This window comes from Sciurus carolinensis, chromosome 8, assembly GCF_902686445.1.
Source record: "Sciurus carolinensis chromosome 8, mSciCar1.2, whole genome shotgun sequence".
Lineage (NCBI taxonomy): Eukaryota > Metazoa > Chordata > Mammalia > Rodentia > Sciuridae > Sciurus > Sciurus carolinensis.
This window is the reverse complement of record NC_062220.1, coordinates 94,830,778-94,850,683: the sequence shown is the minus strand read 5'-3', so window position 1 is coordinate 94,850,683 and position 19,906 is coordinate 94,830,778. Positions and strand designations below refer to the sequence as shown.

Here is a 19,906-nt window from a genome sequence, read left to right as displayed (position 1 = left end):
GCAGATTAAAACTCCATTGTGTATATATGCCACATTTCTTTTTTCCATTAATCCATTGATGGACTCTTAGGCTGGTTCCATAGTTTGGCTATTGTGAATTGTGCTGCTTAAAACATGGGTATGCATGTATCACTATAGTATGCTGACTTTAATTCTTTAAGATAAATGCTAAGGAGTGGTACAGCTGGGTCAAATGGTGGTTCCATTCCTAGTCTTTTGAGGAACCTCCATACTGATTTCGGTAGTGGTTGTACTAATTCACAGTCCCACCAACAGTGTAAAAGGATTCCTTTTCCTCCACATCCTCTGCAGTATTGATTTCTGTTTGTACTCTTGATGACTGCCATTCTGACTCTTGCCATCACATCAGAATCCTGAAAGCAACAGAAACAGTGACCTTTGGAGAAAGCTTTGAACTGGGAACCTTGGAGCTAATGGAATCACCTAACCTGTTCTTACCAATTCAGCAATGCCCTGCTTACCTGCAGACTAAAGATGGGTGTAACAGAAATGAGGGGTAAGGCCATACCTCTCACAGTGAGGCAAGTGAGGCACCAGGTTACCTAGGGACTCAGTGGCAGTGTAGATTCCCAGGTCCCAGACAGGATGAACCTTATCCTCAACCTAATCAGAATCTCTAAGGGAAGAACCAAAGAGTTTGTGTGTGGGGGAAATAAACAACCTACATCCCAACTTTATGGAAAGAATATCAACTTCCTTTTCTTGTGTTCTGTCCAAACACTGAAGTCACTAATGAGAGGCTCCACAAAAACAGGCATGATTACTAGAGCTACTGATTTATCCTTTACATCTTGACTCTGAAAAAAGTATTATTTATTGATTGTAATCCTTCCAAATTCATTTTCATTGCTAAGCAATTTTTATACAAGAGAAAGCCCCCTGTTGATTGACTGCCAGCTGAGATGATGCTAATGAAAAAGCTTTACCGTGTATGCAAAGGATGGAAGATTTCTTATCCAGAGTTTATCATCTCTATCCCCCACCACCAGCCACCCCTCCCCCGGCCCAAGCATCTGGGATAGAGCAGATGGCCATCATGAATTATCAAATATTACATTAGCTGACACATTGTGCATTGCAGACTCTAGTACTTCAACTCTGAACATCTTTTCAACAAGACTGATCTCCCTTAACTAGATTTCCTGCCTGCATAACACACATTTCTCTCATGGGGAGAGACATTTTGATAAATAACCTCTCATTAAAATGCAGAGTTAAAGACTCGTTAATGAATTCCTGGTGTAAACAAATGCACCACCAAGTGATCTTTGATCATCACCAACCTTGAATATAAATAAAGTTATTAAAAATATAATAATATCTAACATTCACATGGGACTTTTATATTTTCCAGGGTGATCCCTAGCCCTGTCATTTATTATCTCTGGGACCATAGTCAATTCTCAGAACATGTCTTGTTAGAGATGTTCAGAGTCCCTTTCTAGACCTGGAAGGGGGATGCCATATCTACCTAACAATCTCTGTGATGGCTATGTAAAATGTGTCATGCTTGTAATGCTATGCTTGCTACATAACCTGTTCCCAGGAGAGAGTACCATGGTCTTATGCCCTTGCCACTCCATGTGTGGTTCCGGATGAGCAAAATGAACACCACCTAGGAGCTAGTTGCAAATGCAAAATCCCAGGCTTTACTCCAGATCTACCTAATCACAATCTTCAGGTCACCTATATGAAGGTCTCTAACACCCCAAGATTAAGAGCTTTGTCATTCAATCATCAGACTTCTTTTTTTTACAATGTTCTCTCTGTGCCAAGAGCTGTGTAGATGCTTGGAATATCATTGTCAACCAAACAGAATTATCTCCATGAGAATATAGAGAGAAGAGCTTAATCCTTGACCTAGCATTCCAGTGGTGAACTAGGAAGCTTGGAAGTAAAACCTCAGCAGCTCTTTCCTGTCTTCATGGCAACAATAAATGCAGAACAAAAATAGATATCTCAATTAAACTGAGCTGAATATTCTATATCACCATGATAACAACTTCCCAGGTATTTCTCCTTGCTTAGCAATTCCCATCAACAGTACAAGGAATTTCTTGTTTTGCAATCTCTTGCCATTTGTTAAAAATAACTGTGAAGATTCCATTTTGGTGCAGGGCCTTCTTCATCTTCTCTATGTGAAGTAAGTAGGCACCCCACTAGGGAAGACTCATGGACAGAGTGAAAAACAGTGGAAACAGTGGTGCTCTGGACCTGCGTATGTGAACATCTGATACAGCAGCCCACCCTGAGTGGATGGGTGCTACCATGTCTACTTCTGGAAAAGCTAGAATTTTGATCTAGTTTTCAGGAACTGTGACAATGACTTATGCCCAAGAACATTTGGAGATTGAAATGTTAGCATTTTCCAGAGTAAGTGGAAGGATCATCCACTCAGATTCATTTCTGTGGGTAACTTACGAGACCTGGATAGCACATCAGCCTGGAAATCTACTTCACGTGGGTGTAGTATGCTATTATAGAAAGAGTCCAAAATTTACATCTGTGTTCTTACCCCAGTTCAGAGAGAGTAGCTCCATACACTCAAGCAAACTAAACAACTAATAAAATTTTGTTTCTTTTTATGTAAGTTAGCAATAACTAAACCATAGGCTTTATGTAAGGATGAAGTGAGACAAAGCTTATAAAGTCATAAGGTTCAATGGCTGTTAACCAGCATCTCCCCCTGTCTCCGTCATCAGCTTTTATAAAGCATCTCCTACATTCTCCCGGGTAATACATGTTTATTCTCTTTCACTGTCCAGCTGAACGCCTATCACCATTCATGCCTGAGGATTTGTTGAATTACTTTGCGGAAGACAGGTAGAAATGCAGCTTCTCATCACTGCTTTCTGTATCAGAAATAAATACCTAATAGTCACTTATTAAATATGCAGTCTTAACAGTCCCATGAAACCCTCTTCTCATTTCAGTACTATATTTGAGCTGACTATTACATCACAAATATCCTCATTTCTCCTGACTCCAAAATTCACAATTTCACATCTTGGTGACAGAGCGAATTGCCCTTGAGGACCCCTGTCACTTGAGGGTAGGCATAAGACCTATTTGTTCTCCACTCTGACAGCCCCAGTCCAGCACTGAAAGATGACTGCTCATCTCCAAAGACTTTTTTTTATCCTTTGCTGACTCATTTTCCAACTTGTTGTGAACTAAGCAGAGGAAGCAATTTTTTTCCCTTCAGGAAATGCCAACTTGAGCAGGTGATGTCCTTTTTCTTTGTAACACACCTCTCCAGCAAAGGAAAGAAATGCCAGCTGGCTGATAAGGCCATTTTTACACCAACAGTTTAAATATACCTCCAGCTGCCCTCAGCTTCCAAGACAACTCAATCCCAGTAAATCTTGTCTTTGGTTCCCCACTCCCCTGGATATTTCTGTAAAATCTGCCAGTGACTCCATGATGCTAACCAGTTCTTTAAAATGCCTGCTAGTGTTGCTATTCATCAGAGCCCCCAAGAGTCTCATGAGCCTTCCTCCACTATCTCTATTACATCTTTGAAAAGCTGATCTTTAGTAGACTTCCTCTGACTTCACAGCTAAAGACATATCATGTACCCAATCCCAGCAGATGGTCCATGATCTTTCCAGTTTAATTCATGTCTTCTGAAGAATGATTAGAAATTCATTTACCTATTTTGAATGATGGTTCTGGATAGGAAGGAAACTGACCAACTTACTGTTATCCTTGATTAAATGCACCTCCTACTCTGAAATCAATCAGAAAAGAAATAAAGTCTACTGACTGCTATTGCATTTCTCCTGAGGAATTTCTTCCCAAGATTTTTTTTTAAAGTATCAGTCTGTCTAGGAATAGTCAAAGTACAACTAAAACCTTATACTCTTGATTTTGAGTTTCTAAGGCTACCTCTAAATTTTACAATCCTGATGTCTACTACTATGTGGTGACCAATACTCCCACATAGACACAGAGAAAATGATATTTTCTACTGTGAATGGACTGATTATAGCCTTGGTAACCTCATGGCATTTTCTTTTAATACCTGTTGTATTATTTTATATGGCAAGTCAGATTTTCTGAAGGCTAGACTCCCTCATAGTGGCTACTGATACAAAGGAGAGAGACTTAGAGACAGGAACAAGATTCCTGGTAGTGAAGAATGGGCTATAATTGATATCCAAGTTTGGTGATACTAAAAATCAGCCCTCTCCCACTGACCCCACATAGGGTATGCATCTGCTCCCTGGAAAAACTTGACAAGTAAATATTCTTTCCCTTTTCTTTATGCTTTTATTCCTGAGTTTTTCTGTCACAATCTCCACAATTATGGAATTGCTCAAACCTGCAAAGGAAGCAGAAGGGAATGGCCATCTCTTCTCATTTTGAAAATCATCGCTGATGGTTGAATTATGCTGTTCCTTAGAGATATCTATCAATACCTCTCCCTTCTCTAAGGACCATAGTTTCTAGTTTGGTAGTTAGTAAAACAAATAAAATTCACCTCAAAATGGAAATAGCTTAGAATAAACTAATCACACTGCCAAAACTGAATCACACTGGAGGAAACTCGTGTATAAGCAAATCTGACCTTTTTTCATACTAGGCTCCAAGTAAGCCTCTCTCTCATGGAACACAACCTGGGCTTAAGCTGTGTTTCCTTAACAGGCTCAAATCTGCTTTCCACTGTGCAGTTTCTAAGCCTCCTGATCACTGTAACTCTTTTCTGAATTTTGACAGGTTGTGATTGAACTTGTCACTCAACCTTCTCTGTAAACACAGAAAGTCAAAAAGTCTTGTGTGAGATTTCCTATCCCACTGGATCATAGGATGCTAGGGTGAACCTGGTCAGCCCATGACTTGCTATAGATCTACTTAATACAAGAGACCTCTGCCTAGGGTCTTCTTCATCCAATTCTTTGCAACTTTTTGGCCGGCTCTATCTGAGGTCTTAGTTGGGCTCAGTTCCCACTGGCCTGGTCTTGTTAACACCGCTTGGGAATTTTTAACATCTGTCTTAGTCAGGCCACTATAATAAAGGACCATAAACTGGATAGCTTATACAACAGAGCTCTATTTCTCACACTTCTGGAGGTGGGAATTACAAGATCAAGGTGCCACATGGTTGGGCTCTGGTGACAGCACTCTTCTAGGCTGCAGGCCACCAACTCTTCCTTGTTATCCTCACATGACAGAAAGGGTGCGAAAGCTCTCTGGGGTCCCCATCCATGATGGCTCCACCCTCATGGCCTAATTACATCCCAAAGGCCACCTCCTAATCATCATGTGGAGAGCAAAGATTTCAACATAGTGATTTGGGAGGGACACAGTTGGGATTTTGTTTATTTTTATTCTTCTGTTAACATCTGTACAGCATAATTTAAAAAACCAAACTAGAAATAAAAAGGATGAAGGAAAGGGGATTTTAAAAATCTCATTGACAACTTGGGTGAAGGAGAAAGGCATGCAGGCAAATGGAGGCAAGGTTGCCTCTGATGTCTCTGAGGGGTTGGTTGGGAGGCCGACATCTGACCCAGGCAGGGCCTGTTCTCGTCCTTGTTGATTTTCGTGGGACTGCAAGGAGAGAGGAGACAAATACCATGAGAGCACAAAGGGCATGGAGGGAGCTCCACAGAAGTGACTTTGGCTCCATATTTGCAAAAATCCTTCTAAATATCTGACTCTCCTTTAAGGGCAACGTGTTGGACATTTGGAGTGCAGGTGGCTGTGATAAAGAGCCAACATAAAGTTAGAAAATAGAAAAGCAGGAACCAGACGTGGCGGCACTCTCCTGTAATCCCAGAGACTCAGGAGGCTGAGGCAAGAGGATCAGAAGTTTGAAGCCAATCTCAGCAACTTAGCAAGTCCCTAAGCAACTCAGTGAGACCCTGTCTCAAAAAAATAAAATGAACTAGGATGTGGCTCAGTGGTAAAGTGTCCCTGGTTTCAATCCACAGTGCCGAATAAAGAAAAAAAAAAAAAAAAAAAGACTTTAGAAAAGGAGGACCCAATAGAGGAGGAGGAAACTGCTCTATCCTCTCCCAGACAACGGGGAGAACAAAGAGTTTGAAATGAGCATAAGTTAATGTCAGGGCATATGAGTCAGTCAGAGCCAGGGATGGGCTAGAGTATGGTCACAGAGCAGACAGAGCCAGCATTGTGACCAGGGATGGCAATCTGGGACTGACACAGGAGTTTTGAAATGCAAGATACAGAGGAAAGGGCAGAGCAGATAGAATTGAACCTGAAGCAGGTCTGATTTCAAGGCGATGCCCTTAAAACAGCAGAACAGGTCAGGCAAACTGGGAACTGAGGCAAATAAGCTTCCCTGAGACTCTGCCTTTTATAGGACACTGTGGCCAGGACAGGGAAGAAACTGTCGAGGGCTGCAAGCTGGCTTAGTGGAACAAGTGTCAACACAGCTCTGAGCTTTATATCAGAGGAGCTGATGCATACCATTCCTTGAGAGAGAGGGACCATGAAGCAAATGCTCCCTTGAGGCTTCATGTGGGGGACACGACATAGTGACACAGTGGACAACTCAGTCTGCGTTTTGTTAAGAAATGCAAATTCCCACTTACCGAGAGCTGCTTCTTGTATCAGCCTCCAGGAAAACCTAGAAGCATATCATGCAAGAGCTGTTCAGTGGTGGCCATTCCACCAGGAAATACTACCAGGGACTGATGATCCAGTGTGTAGGACTCCAAACCAGTGGCATGAATGTCTCCCTAAACTCTGAGAAGGGCAACATTATCTGCAGTCTCTCAGGGGACAGAGATTGGATAATAAGTGAGGACGGTGAATTGTGATATCTGGAGTAACTGCAGAAGCAGCAGTGTACTGATTCAGCCCTGGGAAAGTCCAGCTTCCCTTGTCCAGTCAAAGCCCCCAATAGAATCTCCATCCTTCCCTGGAGTAACAGAGGGAGAAAAAGAGGGGCAGACCTCTGCCCTGTGTTTTCTGGGGGATGATGAGAAAAGAACCAGAGGAATCTTAGCTGCCCTCATTGGACACCAGGAAACAAGGGCGGTGACATGCAGGAAGCACAAGTCTCTTTGGAGGCTCTCCAGGGATCTGGAATTTCCTTCAGGAGTTCTTACTGGCTTTGTGACGGTACAACACAGAGTTAACTACACTGTTGTCTTGGAGCCACCGACATTCTTGGTCTCTCACCCTTGTTGAAGGACAGTTTTATTGCTTTTCATCACTTTGGGGCTCATAATATTTTCGCTGTAGCCATACTCTCTCTAAAAGCGATGTTGAGATAATTTTATGTAATTGTATTTCTGACACGCTGTAGGATTGTTCAAGGTGATGGCTTGATGCATGGAGGCAGCATCTGCGAATGGCAGCCTGTGAAAAGAGATGTTCACAAAATGCTAAATTTCCCTCCCTGCACTGCTGTGCTTCTGTCCACTGAAAAATGAGATGGACTTAAATTGCTGAATATTTTAGAGCTCCCTTTTCCCCCTGCACACCAGCTACACAAACCACATTCATCCAGCAAGCTCACACATTGTCTTTTGGAGTTAGAAAAATAAAATCACACCATAGGAAGATCCTTCATGCATTTATGTTCAGAAAGCTCCCAGCCCAAGACAAGGGCTGAGAGGCTGCCATGGCCTGGAAGGGAAGGGGCATCCTTGATGACATCTCATGTGGTCTCTGCCCTTGGCATTGACCATTGCTTGTGGAAGTGTATCTGTGACCCTCTGGTTATGTGTTCTGCAGTCATAGAGGAGTGGCGGAAGAGAGGCGGACAGCCCTGGCAGCTCATTGAACCTGTGGATGGATTTCACCCCAATGAGGTAAGTGTTACCACAAGCCAGGTGCAAACTTCACAGATCAGCAAAGCCTTTATTCAGCAGTGGACTCACACATTTGGTGGACACACTTTCCTGACAGAAAATAAGCCACTGGCCAAAGGAGGAATCCGTGCTTATATAGGTTCCACTGAGAGGTGACTTAATTATTGACAGAGTGTGTCAGTTTGGGCACTCAGGAAACAGGTTTGTGAGAATTTGGAAATTTGTTTTTATTGGACAATGTTTTTACTTGAGGAAGAATGGAGGGTCTGGGGTCAGTGTTCAGTGCTTATCTCTTTCCCTTCAGAGTCCCATTACACCGTCACTGGGGAAGGATTTATTTGGGGAAGAATCAATGCTTTGGTTTCCTCCCAGAGCCTGACATTCTAGGCTTGGTGGATGTCTCCTTCCCAGGGATTTTCCTGTCACTGGGAAAGGATGCACTGGGAAAGGATCAGTGTTATCAATGTGCTGCCTTCTTCCTCGCTCCCTCTTCCCAGGCCACACTCTTTCGGGGTTGTCACTTTCCATACCTTACAGTAAGCACAGATCTGACATCTATCTGTTTGGTTATTTCTTTTATAAACTTAATCATGCATGTGTTCATTGTTCTTCTGTTTTGTTCCAGAAAGGGTTTGAGGTAATGTACACACATGTATAAGAAAATGCAATCAAAATGAAGTGAAAATTAGGGGCAAAGGAAAATAAGGTAGAAATCATACCCAGGTTCCTGACTTGATTTCTACAGTTCATAGAATCTGTGTGGGACAGGCCTAAGAAACTGCCAGATGAGGCCTACCTACAACATCCACTCAGGGCTGTGGAGCAACCAGGGCAAAAGGCTTCCATAAGATAGTCATGACCTCCATCAGGTAAAACATAAACCAACCACTTAGAAAAAAAAATCCACCAGCATAATGATTCTTAAAAGCAAGAGCTGTTTGAAATTTCTTCCATGGATCCTTCTAGAAAGGATACCGTAGGAGAAGGGGAAATGTCCTTATCAGTATCCTGCAGTCAGAGCTATTTCTCATTTTGCATTCCAAAGTGCAGCTCTATAAAGCAGCTCCAGTCAGGCCATTTCACAAAGCAAGGGAGCTGGAGGGCAGGACCCTTTCCTCCTGTCCCCACCCAGCTTATTATCCTGGCTTCCATCAGAGGAGCTCCACTTTCATCTGTCAGGTATACTGGACTTGGTCCTGACATTTCTTTATTTTAAAAAAAGAAGAGGAAAACGTGTGGGAGTACTTGGCCGTTGGCAAAATTTTGAAAGTTGTCCTCCACAGGGGAAACAGGCTGTCCAGGGCAGGCAATCCTTCGTCTTTCTGACCCAGGCTTTGGAAAATTTGGTGTGGCAATAATAAGGCTACAAACCTGAGAGCACTCCTGGAGGTGCCCCCCTGGTGGCCTCAGTTTCCATGGTCAGCTGGGCCACAGAGAGGGTCAGTCATCCCCTTGAGATCCTGGATGGAACCACAGCTCATCTTTCTCCAGCTCTACGCTTCACAAGTGCCAGGGGGCACAGATAAGAATTCTCTCAAAAAAGCAGGGGTGCTTCCTAATAGAAGAATAAACAGTGAAACTCCACAAAGGAAATGTAGGGTAAATTTTAAAGTGGATATTAATTGCCTACCTCACTGTTTAAAATAATCAAAAATTTTTTTTAAATCTAAGAACCTCAGAATATCTAACTTCCCTGTGCATCAAATGGATGAGTTGATTGGAGAATGATTAGCTGGAAATTGGTTACATATTAGGGATTTGGCTGCCAAAAACCGTTGTCTTTGGTTTTAGAACAGTGAATGTAAAGCCCTTCTTTCTGCCAATAATGAAGAAAAAGGTAGTGGTTCTTTTGAGACCAGGTCTTGCTTTGTTGCCCAGGCTCTGGAATTCCTGGCTCTGCTGGAATAGCTGGGACCACAGGCACATCACCACTACACCTGGCTGAGATAGCAGTTCTCATCATTCTCTGCACACAATAGAATTTGGATTCTGTAGAGAGTGCGCATATGAAAAGATAGGTAATGTGTAAATTAGGAACAAAATGGAAAAAAAAAAACTGTCAAAGACAGCTTTGCTTTGTCCCTCAAGACATATTCGTCTACTCTATCAAATAATCAATCTGTCCCTGACTCTTAAAATAATATTGGGTCAAACTGTGGGTCTAGCTTGTGCTCAAACAACTTTGCTATTCCTGGCTGCCAAAAAAAGTCAGAGGCTGAAGCTGCTTACGTGTATCCTGCAAGATTTGTTCACACGCTGGTATCCAATGGTAAAGTGGGCAGCGGATGTATAGCCACATTAAAGTGAGCAACCATGGATGGCCAGGCCCAAACCTGAAAGTTTATCATGCCCTATGGTGAACTGAAAAGTCCACATTGGCAACTTTCCATCCAAAAATACTTATTGTGTGCCTCCCCAGTCGTCAAGCAGCGTGAGAATTCACAAGCAAACAAAAAGCCCCTGCTATTTAAGATTAGAGTATAAAGTAGGTGAACAATGAGGAAACAAATACAATGTCGTAAATGCCTCCAACCATGCAAGCACAGAATGCCCCGGGAGCAGCATGGGAACAGGAAAAGGTGTTAGAAAAGGTTGTCCAGGGCAGGTGACGTCAGAACTAAGATCTTGAACCAGCAGAGTGAAGGGAAGAGGTGGACACGGACTGCAAAAGTGTTTTGAGCAGAGGAAACTGTGTGACCACAGACCTGAATATGAAAGAAATCCCAGCACCGCGGAGGGATCTAAAGTGCTTTGGCACTATCTGGACATGGAGCAGGAGAGTAGGATTGAGAGGGAAGAAATCAGGAGCCAGACCCTGTAAAGTCTGCATGGGGCTTGGCCTTTCTTGTGCAGGGAATGGGGAGCCACTGCAGGTTTTAAGCAAGAAATAAACTCATAGTCTTAAAAGATACTCATAGTAGCAGAGTGAGGAATACTTTGGTGGGATCAGATCAGGGGACTGGGAAAAATGGAAAGAAATTTTGTCTAAGCGAAAAACAATATTACAAAGACCCAAGACCCAGATTCATTGTCCCTGGAAGCTACAGGATTCTACCTGTTTACCCATCTACTTTTTCCAGTCTCTGTAAAGTTAGGCATCTGAAGAATCACTTAAAAGATCTCCAGGCCTAAAATCAGACAACAGGAAACAGAAAGTGTTAAAAGAGTCACAGACCGAGATCAAATACTGTTACCCTGGCTCCTTGGGGACCACCTGTCAACATCCCTGACACCTCCTGCCTTGAAAGCTTCGCTGGAGCCACGCTCCCTGCAAAATAACCTCCTCTCCTCTCATGATGCCGACAGCAACTCAAACCATCCTCTTCAAACTCTTACTGCAAGCAAGGAAGTTTCCATGAATCAATTCCCTCCTCCCGGTTCAGCCCTGAACCCTGTATGCTGCTGGAGACAGACATTGCACATATAATCAATGGATTTGTTTCAAAGAGGTTAATAGCCTCCAGATTTCTGTTTGTTTCAACTTGTAAACCCCTGGGAAACAAGAGCCCTGGGAAGACTTATGGAGCTCCTAAAAAAAATAAATAGATAAAAATAAAGATGAAGAAGAAAGAACATTGGCAATGATACAGGGCAGAAGGGAGAACAGTCTGACCCAGGAGACCTTCAAATGTGCTTCACAAACAGTCACTGCAGGCTGGTCCTGTCCTCAGAGCAGGGACCATGTCTATTTAATTTCCTTTATGTACCAACTTGCAACCATTGGTAATGACCCACCAAGTCAGCACAAGGGGATAGAGCTGATAGGGAATTGATATTTTTCCTTAAATGTTAATGTTTAAGTACATCTTACACCGCTGTCATGTTTGCAGTTTGCAGTTTGCAGATTTAAAATCAATTGAGACCAAACAACCAAGTTCAGTGGACTGTTCTCCTGTGCAGATGAGGAGGGCAGAGGAAGAGCGCTCTGCCTTCCTGTGGTTAGGGCTTCCCGCAGGTGTTTAAAAGCAGTCTTCTCAAGATAGCCCTGGAGCATGCTTCCTGTGGGAGAAATACATTCAGAACGAATTTTATACCTTTGGTCTGGTAGAAGCCCAGAGTTAAATTTAGCAAGAGTTCAACTTAAAAGGTATCAAAAGCCATGCTAAGTTTTTGGTGAAATCTGTATAATCTTGTCCTAAATTGCATTTTCTCTTTTAAAAGATTACAGAAAGCTCGTTCTTATTTAGGATTTGTTTTTATGATTCTTCCACTAAGGAGTTCTATTTTAGTAGCTGTTGACCAGGGCCCAGCCAAGAAACTTTGCCACATCATGATTATCCATTCTTCTCCCCATTCTGGGGAGATCAGGGGCTGTGAATAAAAACTGAAAGAGGCATTCCACAAAAATCTTAAATAAGACAACATGGTCTTAAGTTGTCTTGCTTTATAGCTTCTTCTACAAGATTTTTAAAGAGTAGCCAAGAGTTTCCAGTGGACCAGTGACCACCACATGGTTTTGGCTTCAGATTAGTGGCAGACAGGTGTGGAGATGATGCCCCACAGAGGTACCACGGCTGTCAGACATGGTTTCCCTGGAGGAAGGGGCCACACCAGGTAGAAATGGGAGTGGTGTCAGGATACAAGGAACATTGCCATGAGGCAGCCACCTGGCCCCTGTGGCAGAGGTTCTGCAAGAGCACAGAGCAACTGAGTTCATGAAATAGTGTCCTTATTACCCAGGGACTTTGTTCTAACCCCAGCAGAGGTGCCTAAGGAAGCTTGAGCTTCTGCAAAATCTTCAATCATTCCTACTTTTCTCAGTCTTCACAGCCAAAATGGGTCCATCAACTGAGCTAACATACTAAATCGAATAAAAGCCACCAATGTTAGCTTCACAGAACTTAAGATTTAGTACCCAGAAATACATTATGAGTCATAAGAAGTAGTGCTCAAACAGTACTGTGCCTGGGGTGAGGGTGAGGAGCTGTAAAAATGTATGTTCCCTGCCTCCTTGTTCAGATCTACCCAATGGGCTGTGGGAGAGTCCAGGGAACATGCTCAGTGATGTAAAGGTTTACCCTTAATATCAAATGTGTGAAGCATTGGAAAATAGTGATATCATGTAGGTGTTGGATTGGGAAATATAATGCTAACTAACACTGCTGTAATCCCAGTAAAAAGAAAAAGCAGCCATTGAAAAGTTTGTTCTGGAAGAGGGAAAAAATTCTTGTAAGATCTTTAGGCTCATTTTTTCTTTTTTAATGTAGCCAAGTGCAGTAGGGCACACCTGTAATCCCAGTGACTCAGGAGGCTGACTCAGGAGGATTGCAAGTTTGAGGCCAGCCTCAGCAACTTAATGAAGCGCTCAGCAACTTAGCAAGACCCTGTCTCAAAATAAAAAATGAAAAGGGTTAGAGATATAACTCAGTGGTAAAGTATTCCTGGGTTCAATCCCCAGTGCAAAGAAAAAAAAAAAAAAAAAAAACAATCTAAAAGACCAAACAAAGAGGACTACAAGGCAAATTCTTTTATCAAAGAGATTTCACTCAAGAAATCCAGCTCAAGTGCATCCTAGAGTCAGTATAGAGTCCACCCATCTCCTCTCAAATTCTCAACAGTGGTCACAGACCAATAGAAAGATGGCTCAGCACAATTCCAAATCACCGAGCAATTAAATAAAACGTCAGGCTCTATTATGAGAAGCTGACTTGATGAACTCAGAAGCTGCTTCTGGAAGCTATGGTTATGAACTAGACATGTTTATATGCAAGAAAGCAAGAAAGTGAACCCTGAAGGACTTTCAGCTCTCAAGGAAGAAACCCAGAAGGGCCTAACTCCTTTAGCCAAAAGACCTCATGTAACCAGAACACCCCACTCCCTGGCATTCTGCTGGACTAGACTGCACTCCACGCATGTGTGCAGCGGGGTAAGCAAGCAAGCCAGGCAGCCTATGAGCCCCTCCTGCTCCAGAATGCTGTGTGCACAGGCAGAAGCAGGTGTCTCTGTCCTCTGGCCTTAGGACAAATGCTATGGAGATACTTCCACCTGTAAAATAAATGAGTTTGCACCCACCTGATGGAATACCACACATCAAATAAAAACAATGAAGCAGATCTATCTTTATGATGATAATATACCAACAAATACATTGGTAATAGCAAAGCAAATAAAATTGTAAGGCAGTTATACAACTGTGTGATCTGTCACCAAAAACAGTTCACCTTACTGCATGTGTGTGTAGATTTTAAAATGATATTCACAGAGGGATCCACTATGTGTGTGTGTGTGTGTAAAATCAGTCAAGCTCCTACACCCAATGCTAGAAGCTACCTCTATTTTAATTACAGATAACTTTTTAGTCTGTTTTTTTCTCTTTGTGCTGATTTTTCTCCTTCAATTTTCCTAGAAGGAATAGATATTGTTTTACTTTTTTAAAGTGAATAGAGAAGCACAAAAAAATAGCAGTGTTCAAGAAGGACTGATCTGGAAGGAAGGGAGCAGAGGACAGCTGGGCCTCTCCTGTGTGGTGTACCATGGGAGCGTGATGGGAGATTGCTCACGTGAGAAGCCCCATGGTGCTCAGTAAACGTGAGTCACATGAAGGGATGAAGGAACGATTATAGCGGATCACTTCATCATGAGCCACTGTCATTCGAGACCCGATATTTTAGCAATGCACATTCATAAATATTATAATCTCTTGGAGTGACAGCCCACTAATTGCTTTCAAACCAAACAGTTGCCACGTGCTCAAATCTGAGCTTTTTCACTTTCCTCTTCTTATCCTCACTCCGTCTCCTCCCTTATGAACACAGAGATGAAATAAATGCCCACAGATGCCTTGGCATGTCATACTTCTTAGAAAGACAGCGTAGGTGTATCAAGTTGAAAGACAAAAAAAAAAAAAAAAAAAACAAAAAAAACAAAAGCAGAGGAACTGGTCACTTTCCACAGACCTGGCGGCACCCTCCTTCATTGAGAAATGACAGGGAAAACAGACACAAGACCAGGCCTCTGTCTTCGAAGACACTGATTGCTTTGTGTGGGAGAAGATCTGACCCTTCCCGAAAAACATGACCAGCTTGACAGGCAGCCTTTGACTTGCTCCAGCTTTTAAGCACAAAGTGTGTGTGTGTGTGTGTGTGTGTGTGGTGTATGGTGGGGGGGTGTTGTGTTGTTGGGCAGTGTTGTGATGTGTATATGGTGTGTGTGCTATGTGGTAAGTGGGTGTGTGAATGTGCTTGTGTGGGTGTGTGGATGTGTTTGTATGTGTGTGTGGACTGTGTATATTGTGCAGGTGTTATATGAGTATAGCATGTGGCTGGGCTGGTGTGTAGTATGTATGGTATGTGCTTATGTGTAGAGGGAGTACAGGGTGTTAGATACTATGTGGATATTATGTGTTTGATTAGAGGAAATTTTAGGTCTACCTCAGAAGGCCCAGGAACACATCAAAACACTGAGGATATTTAATGCCGTGACTAAATCAGTTCTATTTTTTCTAACAACTACTAAAATATTACACACAATTTAGACCTAGGAAGGACTTTAGATCAATGACTCCACCTCGTTCACTGTGGAAATAAGAGGGCTAGGGCCTAGAGAGTCCAAGAGGGATGTTCAATGTCACACAACCCTGCCTATCAAAATGGTGAACTGTCAACCCCTCTGTAGGGCAAGTGTCCCTGTGCTTTTGAATAAAGTCAGGGACACCTCCTTACCACAACAGTGCATTCCCATCTAAGGCCTTCAGCAATCATGTTTCTCTTGTTATTCAGCATTAAAGATTCACTGTGGAGATGGACTCATCTGGGACCCAGAGGCCTGGTCAGGTCTCATTTGCCAAATGAGGGCATTATCTGTAGAGAAAGAGCCTCCTCTTCCAAGGGATGCTGATGACACGCCAGAGTGCTGGACAACCAACACAGGATCCTGCTAACATGGATGAAGGGAAATTTGACATGCAGCAACAGAATCAGAGAGTGGGCATTATGCAGGAGAGCCAGAGCTTATAGCCCATTAGGCATTAAGCAAGGACTCCCCCAACCCAGGCCCTCCAGCTGGACTGCCCACACCCACAGCCTCCTCCAGGAGCCCATCCCTGCAGGGGCCCTGCCCAGCCTCATCTCAGGCACCCATAGTCCCCTGACAAGCCACTCCCTCCCTCCCTCCAGGCCTTGGCAGAGGCTGTGTCCTCCTCCACGCTCACCATTTACCCACAGCAGCCTCTGGCAACCTCCTCCTTGAAAATTCAGCTCAGCCATCACCTTCTTGCAAGAGGCCATGCCCCTTTCCCACTTGGCAGGGTTGGTACCCTTCCCCTCTGGTGTGCCCCTCATCATCACAGCCCATCCTAGGGGTTTGGTGGTGTCATTTTGTATGCCTGGACCCTCCCTAGGCTCAGAATTCCTGGAAGGGAGGCTTCATCATAATCATCTCCAAACCCAAGTCTCAGGCCTGCAGCAAATGTTAACTGTCCATGGATAAATGCATAAATGATTTCTGAGAATGTGTCCTTGTTATCTATTATCAAATGTCAAATTACTTTAGCAACTCAAAACAATACACACATTATCTTGCCATCTCTGTATGTCATAGCTTAGCTGGGTCCTCTCCTTAGGATCTCACAAAACTAAAATCAAGGTGTGTGATCCAGGCCATGTTCTCATCTGGAGACTCACCAAAGAAGAACTGTGTTCACACTCACTTGGTTTGTTCTAGGGTCTGCCCACCACAGAAAAAAATAAAGTAAATCTTGCAGGTCAGTTATTTCCCTTTTATAATTTCTCTTGTCCTCCTCCTTTGGGTTCTTTCTTGCAGGTGTCTTCGTTGCTGCTGGCAGAGAATTTCTGGAAGAAGGTGAAGCTCCAGTGGCCCCAGGTCCTGGGAAAGGAGAATCCATTCAACGCCCAGATTGAGCAGGTGTTTGGAGACCAAGGTGGACACTGAGTGTCTCAAGCACATACACACCTGAGAAGCACAGGAGGCAGAAACTTGGATCAGCTCATCAGCAGCCTGTTACAGGTCCCTGTGTCACAGGCCCAAAGGACCCTCAGCAGCAGCATCTTTGCAAAATTCTTTCCCCAAGAGCACAGCTGAATAACAGTGTGGCGCTGTGTTCTTCTAGGACCAATTTCCCTCCAACTTTTCTTGACGTAACCCTTAATAAAACTTTTTGGGGATCACTTCCAGCAAGGAAGTATTCTGTGCCCTTCAACAGTGAATCATTTTAAAAAGGGGGTTTCTTAAAACATGAAGCACCCAGTGATGTTCAGCAATTTGCTCATGATCTTGGTGTGTCAGGGCCTGACCCTGTCTCTGTCGGTGACTTAAAGATGGACCAGCAAGCTGAGGCTTTTCCTAGAAAGGCTGCTGGATGGCTGCCAAGGACTTAAACAAGCAGGGACAATTCAACTGTCATGGGCCTTTTTTAAAACCAGCATGCAAAACCATAAATACAAAATTAGGCATAAGCTTGAATACTTATTTAGAAGGAGAAAAGAAATCAGAGCAAGTCAAGAACTTTTAAAAGTCAACAAGTACCATAAGTCCATAAAAATGATAAAAAAATCTTTTCTTTGGAAGCTTCTGCTGGAAATGGAACCGAGGGCTTCCTACATGCTAGACCAGGGCTCTACCACTGAGCTACATTTCCAGTCCAGCTTTCCCTGCCTTCTAAAGCTGCATAATCTGATTGTCTCTTCCTTACAACAATGATTTTGTGATGTCATTGTCTACAGAAAGAATTATGAACTAAAATTTGTTGCTTATCATTGATAGTTCAAAAGAGTTTCTTTCAGCTACATAAATCGTTAGTGGCAAAGTTGTATGAATCTTCAGGATTGTCATCACAGTGTGAAGATATCTGTCAGGTTTCTTTGGATGCAAGCTGTGACTCACTCTCCATTTCTAGCATGGTTGACCCCCCATACTGCAGGTTCTGCCCCTGTGAATTCACTCAACTGAGGATCAAAAATATTTGAAAAAAGTTGTAACTGTACTGAACGTGTACAGACTGTTTTCCTGTCATTATTCCCTGAATAGTACAGTATAGCAACTATTGCATAGCATTTACATTGCATTAGGTATTATAAGTGCTATATTTTGGATCTTGAATGTCCCCCAAAGGCCATGCATTAAAGGCTTTGACCTCAGCTTGGCACTATTGAGAAGCACTGGAAACTTTAAGAAGTGGGTCCTAATGAGAGGTTTTCGGTCACTGGAAGCATGCCCTCAAAGGGAATTGCATAGAACCTACACACATCCTTCAGTATATTTCAATGTCTAGATTATTTATAATACCTAATGCAATGCAAATGTCACATAAATATTCTTAGGCCGTATTATTTAGGGAATAATGACAAGAAAAATATCTATACATGTTCACGGTGGACACAATCATCACAGACCTAAGTACACAGTACACAATCTGCCAGTGGTCAGACCTGTAGTTAGCTGAATCACAGGTGTGGAACCCGTGGATACCAAGTGCTGACTGCAGATGATTTATCATCAAATATATTCTTGACTGTGAAAGGCTGAGCACCAGAGCAAACCATCTCCTGCTCACCATGCACATCAGATAAAGGGAAGCCATTGCCACTGACTGGCTTCTATACATCTCTTGTCTCATTTCTCCTCCATGAGCCACATATTTCTACACTGCAATAGGACTGTTGGCCTTTGGTCACCTTTGTTATGATACTCGTGGACATTATCTAGCAATAGTTTAACTGTACACAGAAATAACCACAAACCACACAAAGATTATCTTCAACTGCCACAGTTTAGATCCTGAATGTACCCCAAAGACCCATGTATTAAAGGATTGTTCCCAGCTCATGGCATTATTGGGACAGTGTGCAAGATTTAAGAAGTGGAGCCTAGTGGGAGAAAGTTAGGTAATTGAGGGTGTGGCCTTGAAGGGGTCATTGGGACTCCAGCTCCTTCCTCCCTCTCTCTTTTTGCTTTCCCTGCTGCCAAGAGAACAGCCCTCCTCTGCCACATATTCCCACCATAGGTACTATGCCACCACAGGCCCAAAGCAACAGGGCCAACTAATTATGAGCTGAAACCTCTGAAACTATGAGCTAAAATAACCCTTTCTTCCCTTTAAGTTGATAATCTCAGGTGTCTTGTTATAGTAATAAAAAGGAGACTAACACATAAAACCAATCTACATGGATCTCCATTTTGACTTCTGATTGGCTAAGCAAAGACAGAATCCCCAAAATTTCCATGACCACTTACATGAAAATATGACAGAGAAAGCAGTTGTGTTTAAAATATCTTTCTTTTGCAACTTTCACAAAGCATAAGGCCTTGTGGACACATTTCTGGGGCTTCTTTCTCCCAACTTTGGAAGATACTCTAAGACTTCATTAGACTTATGGTAGATCCACCTCCACTCAAAGGTTAATTTGCCAGGTGGTATGTCAGCTTCAATTTGGGGGACTGGTGGGCTGGCAGACTTAAAAGGTGCATCCATTCATTTCGGTCACATGGGCAGCACTCTTGATTCAGCATAACCAGCACAAGTCCCCCGGAGGCAGGTTGACAAAGGACACTAGCACATTGTCAGGAGGTTTCTATTTTAAGCAGAAAATAAAAACAAGGAGAATGAATTGGAGAGTGAGAGGTGTAGAGGTGCTGGGCTGTGGAAACCCTGCATACCCACCTCCTGAGGGATGTGTCCTCTTCCCAGGATCTTAGTAATTGTAACTTACTCTGGTGTTTCAGCATCTCATGTTATTTTTAAGCACCAAAAATACCAATAATGGTTTTTACTCTGAAATCTTAATCATTCAGTCTCAATGAATTCAGAGAACACTGCACTAAAACTATATTACTTTAGAAAGAATTCTATCCACAGTTTTGGAGGTTCTAGTCCATGATTGATTGTCCCCACTGCTTTGGGCCTGTGATGAGGCCACACATCATGGCAGGAGGAGATGACAAAACAAAACTACTCATCTTACAGCCAGAAAGCAAAAGAGAAAAAGAGGAAGGGTGCCAGGTCCCAAACTCCCCTCTGGGGACACATTCTCAGCAATTTAAATGCTTCCTACTTAGGCCACGCTTATCAAAGGTTTCACACCTCCAAACAGCACCACCCTGAACGCCACACCTTTAACACATGGACCCTTGGGAGACATTCA

The 19,906-nt window shown here is 43.0% G+C and overlaps 1 protein-coding gene across 2 annotated transcripts in view; it reads left to right on the top strand.

Moving 5' to 3' along the window:
- Positions 1-18,476, top strand: part of Aoah (acyloxyacyl hydrolase) — a 215,003-nt gene extending 196,527 nt beyond the window's left edge. The window contains exons 20-21 of one of the 2 annotated variants that reach the window (XM_047562947.1): positions 7,732-7,808; positions 16,569-18,476. In XM_047562947.1, coding sequence (XP_047418903.1) covers positions 7,732-7,808; positions 16,569-16,697 — 206 coding nt within the window. In that variant the 3' untranslated portion in view covers positions 16,698-18,476. Of the gene's footprint in view, positions 1-2,786; positions 2,891-7,731; positions 7,809-16,568 lie in introns of those variants that run through there. The other variant, XM_047562948.1, reaches the window with a different exon arrangement.
- Positions 18,477-19,906: the final 1,430 nt, after the last annotated feature.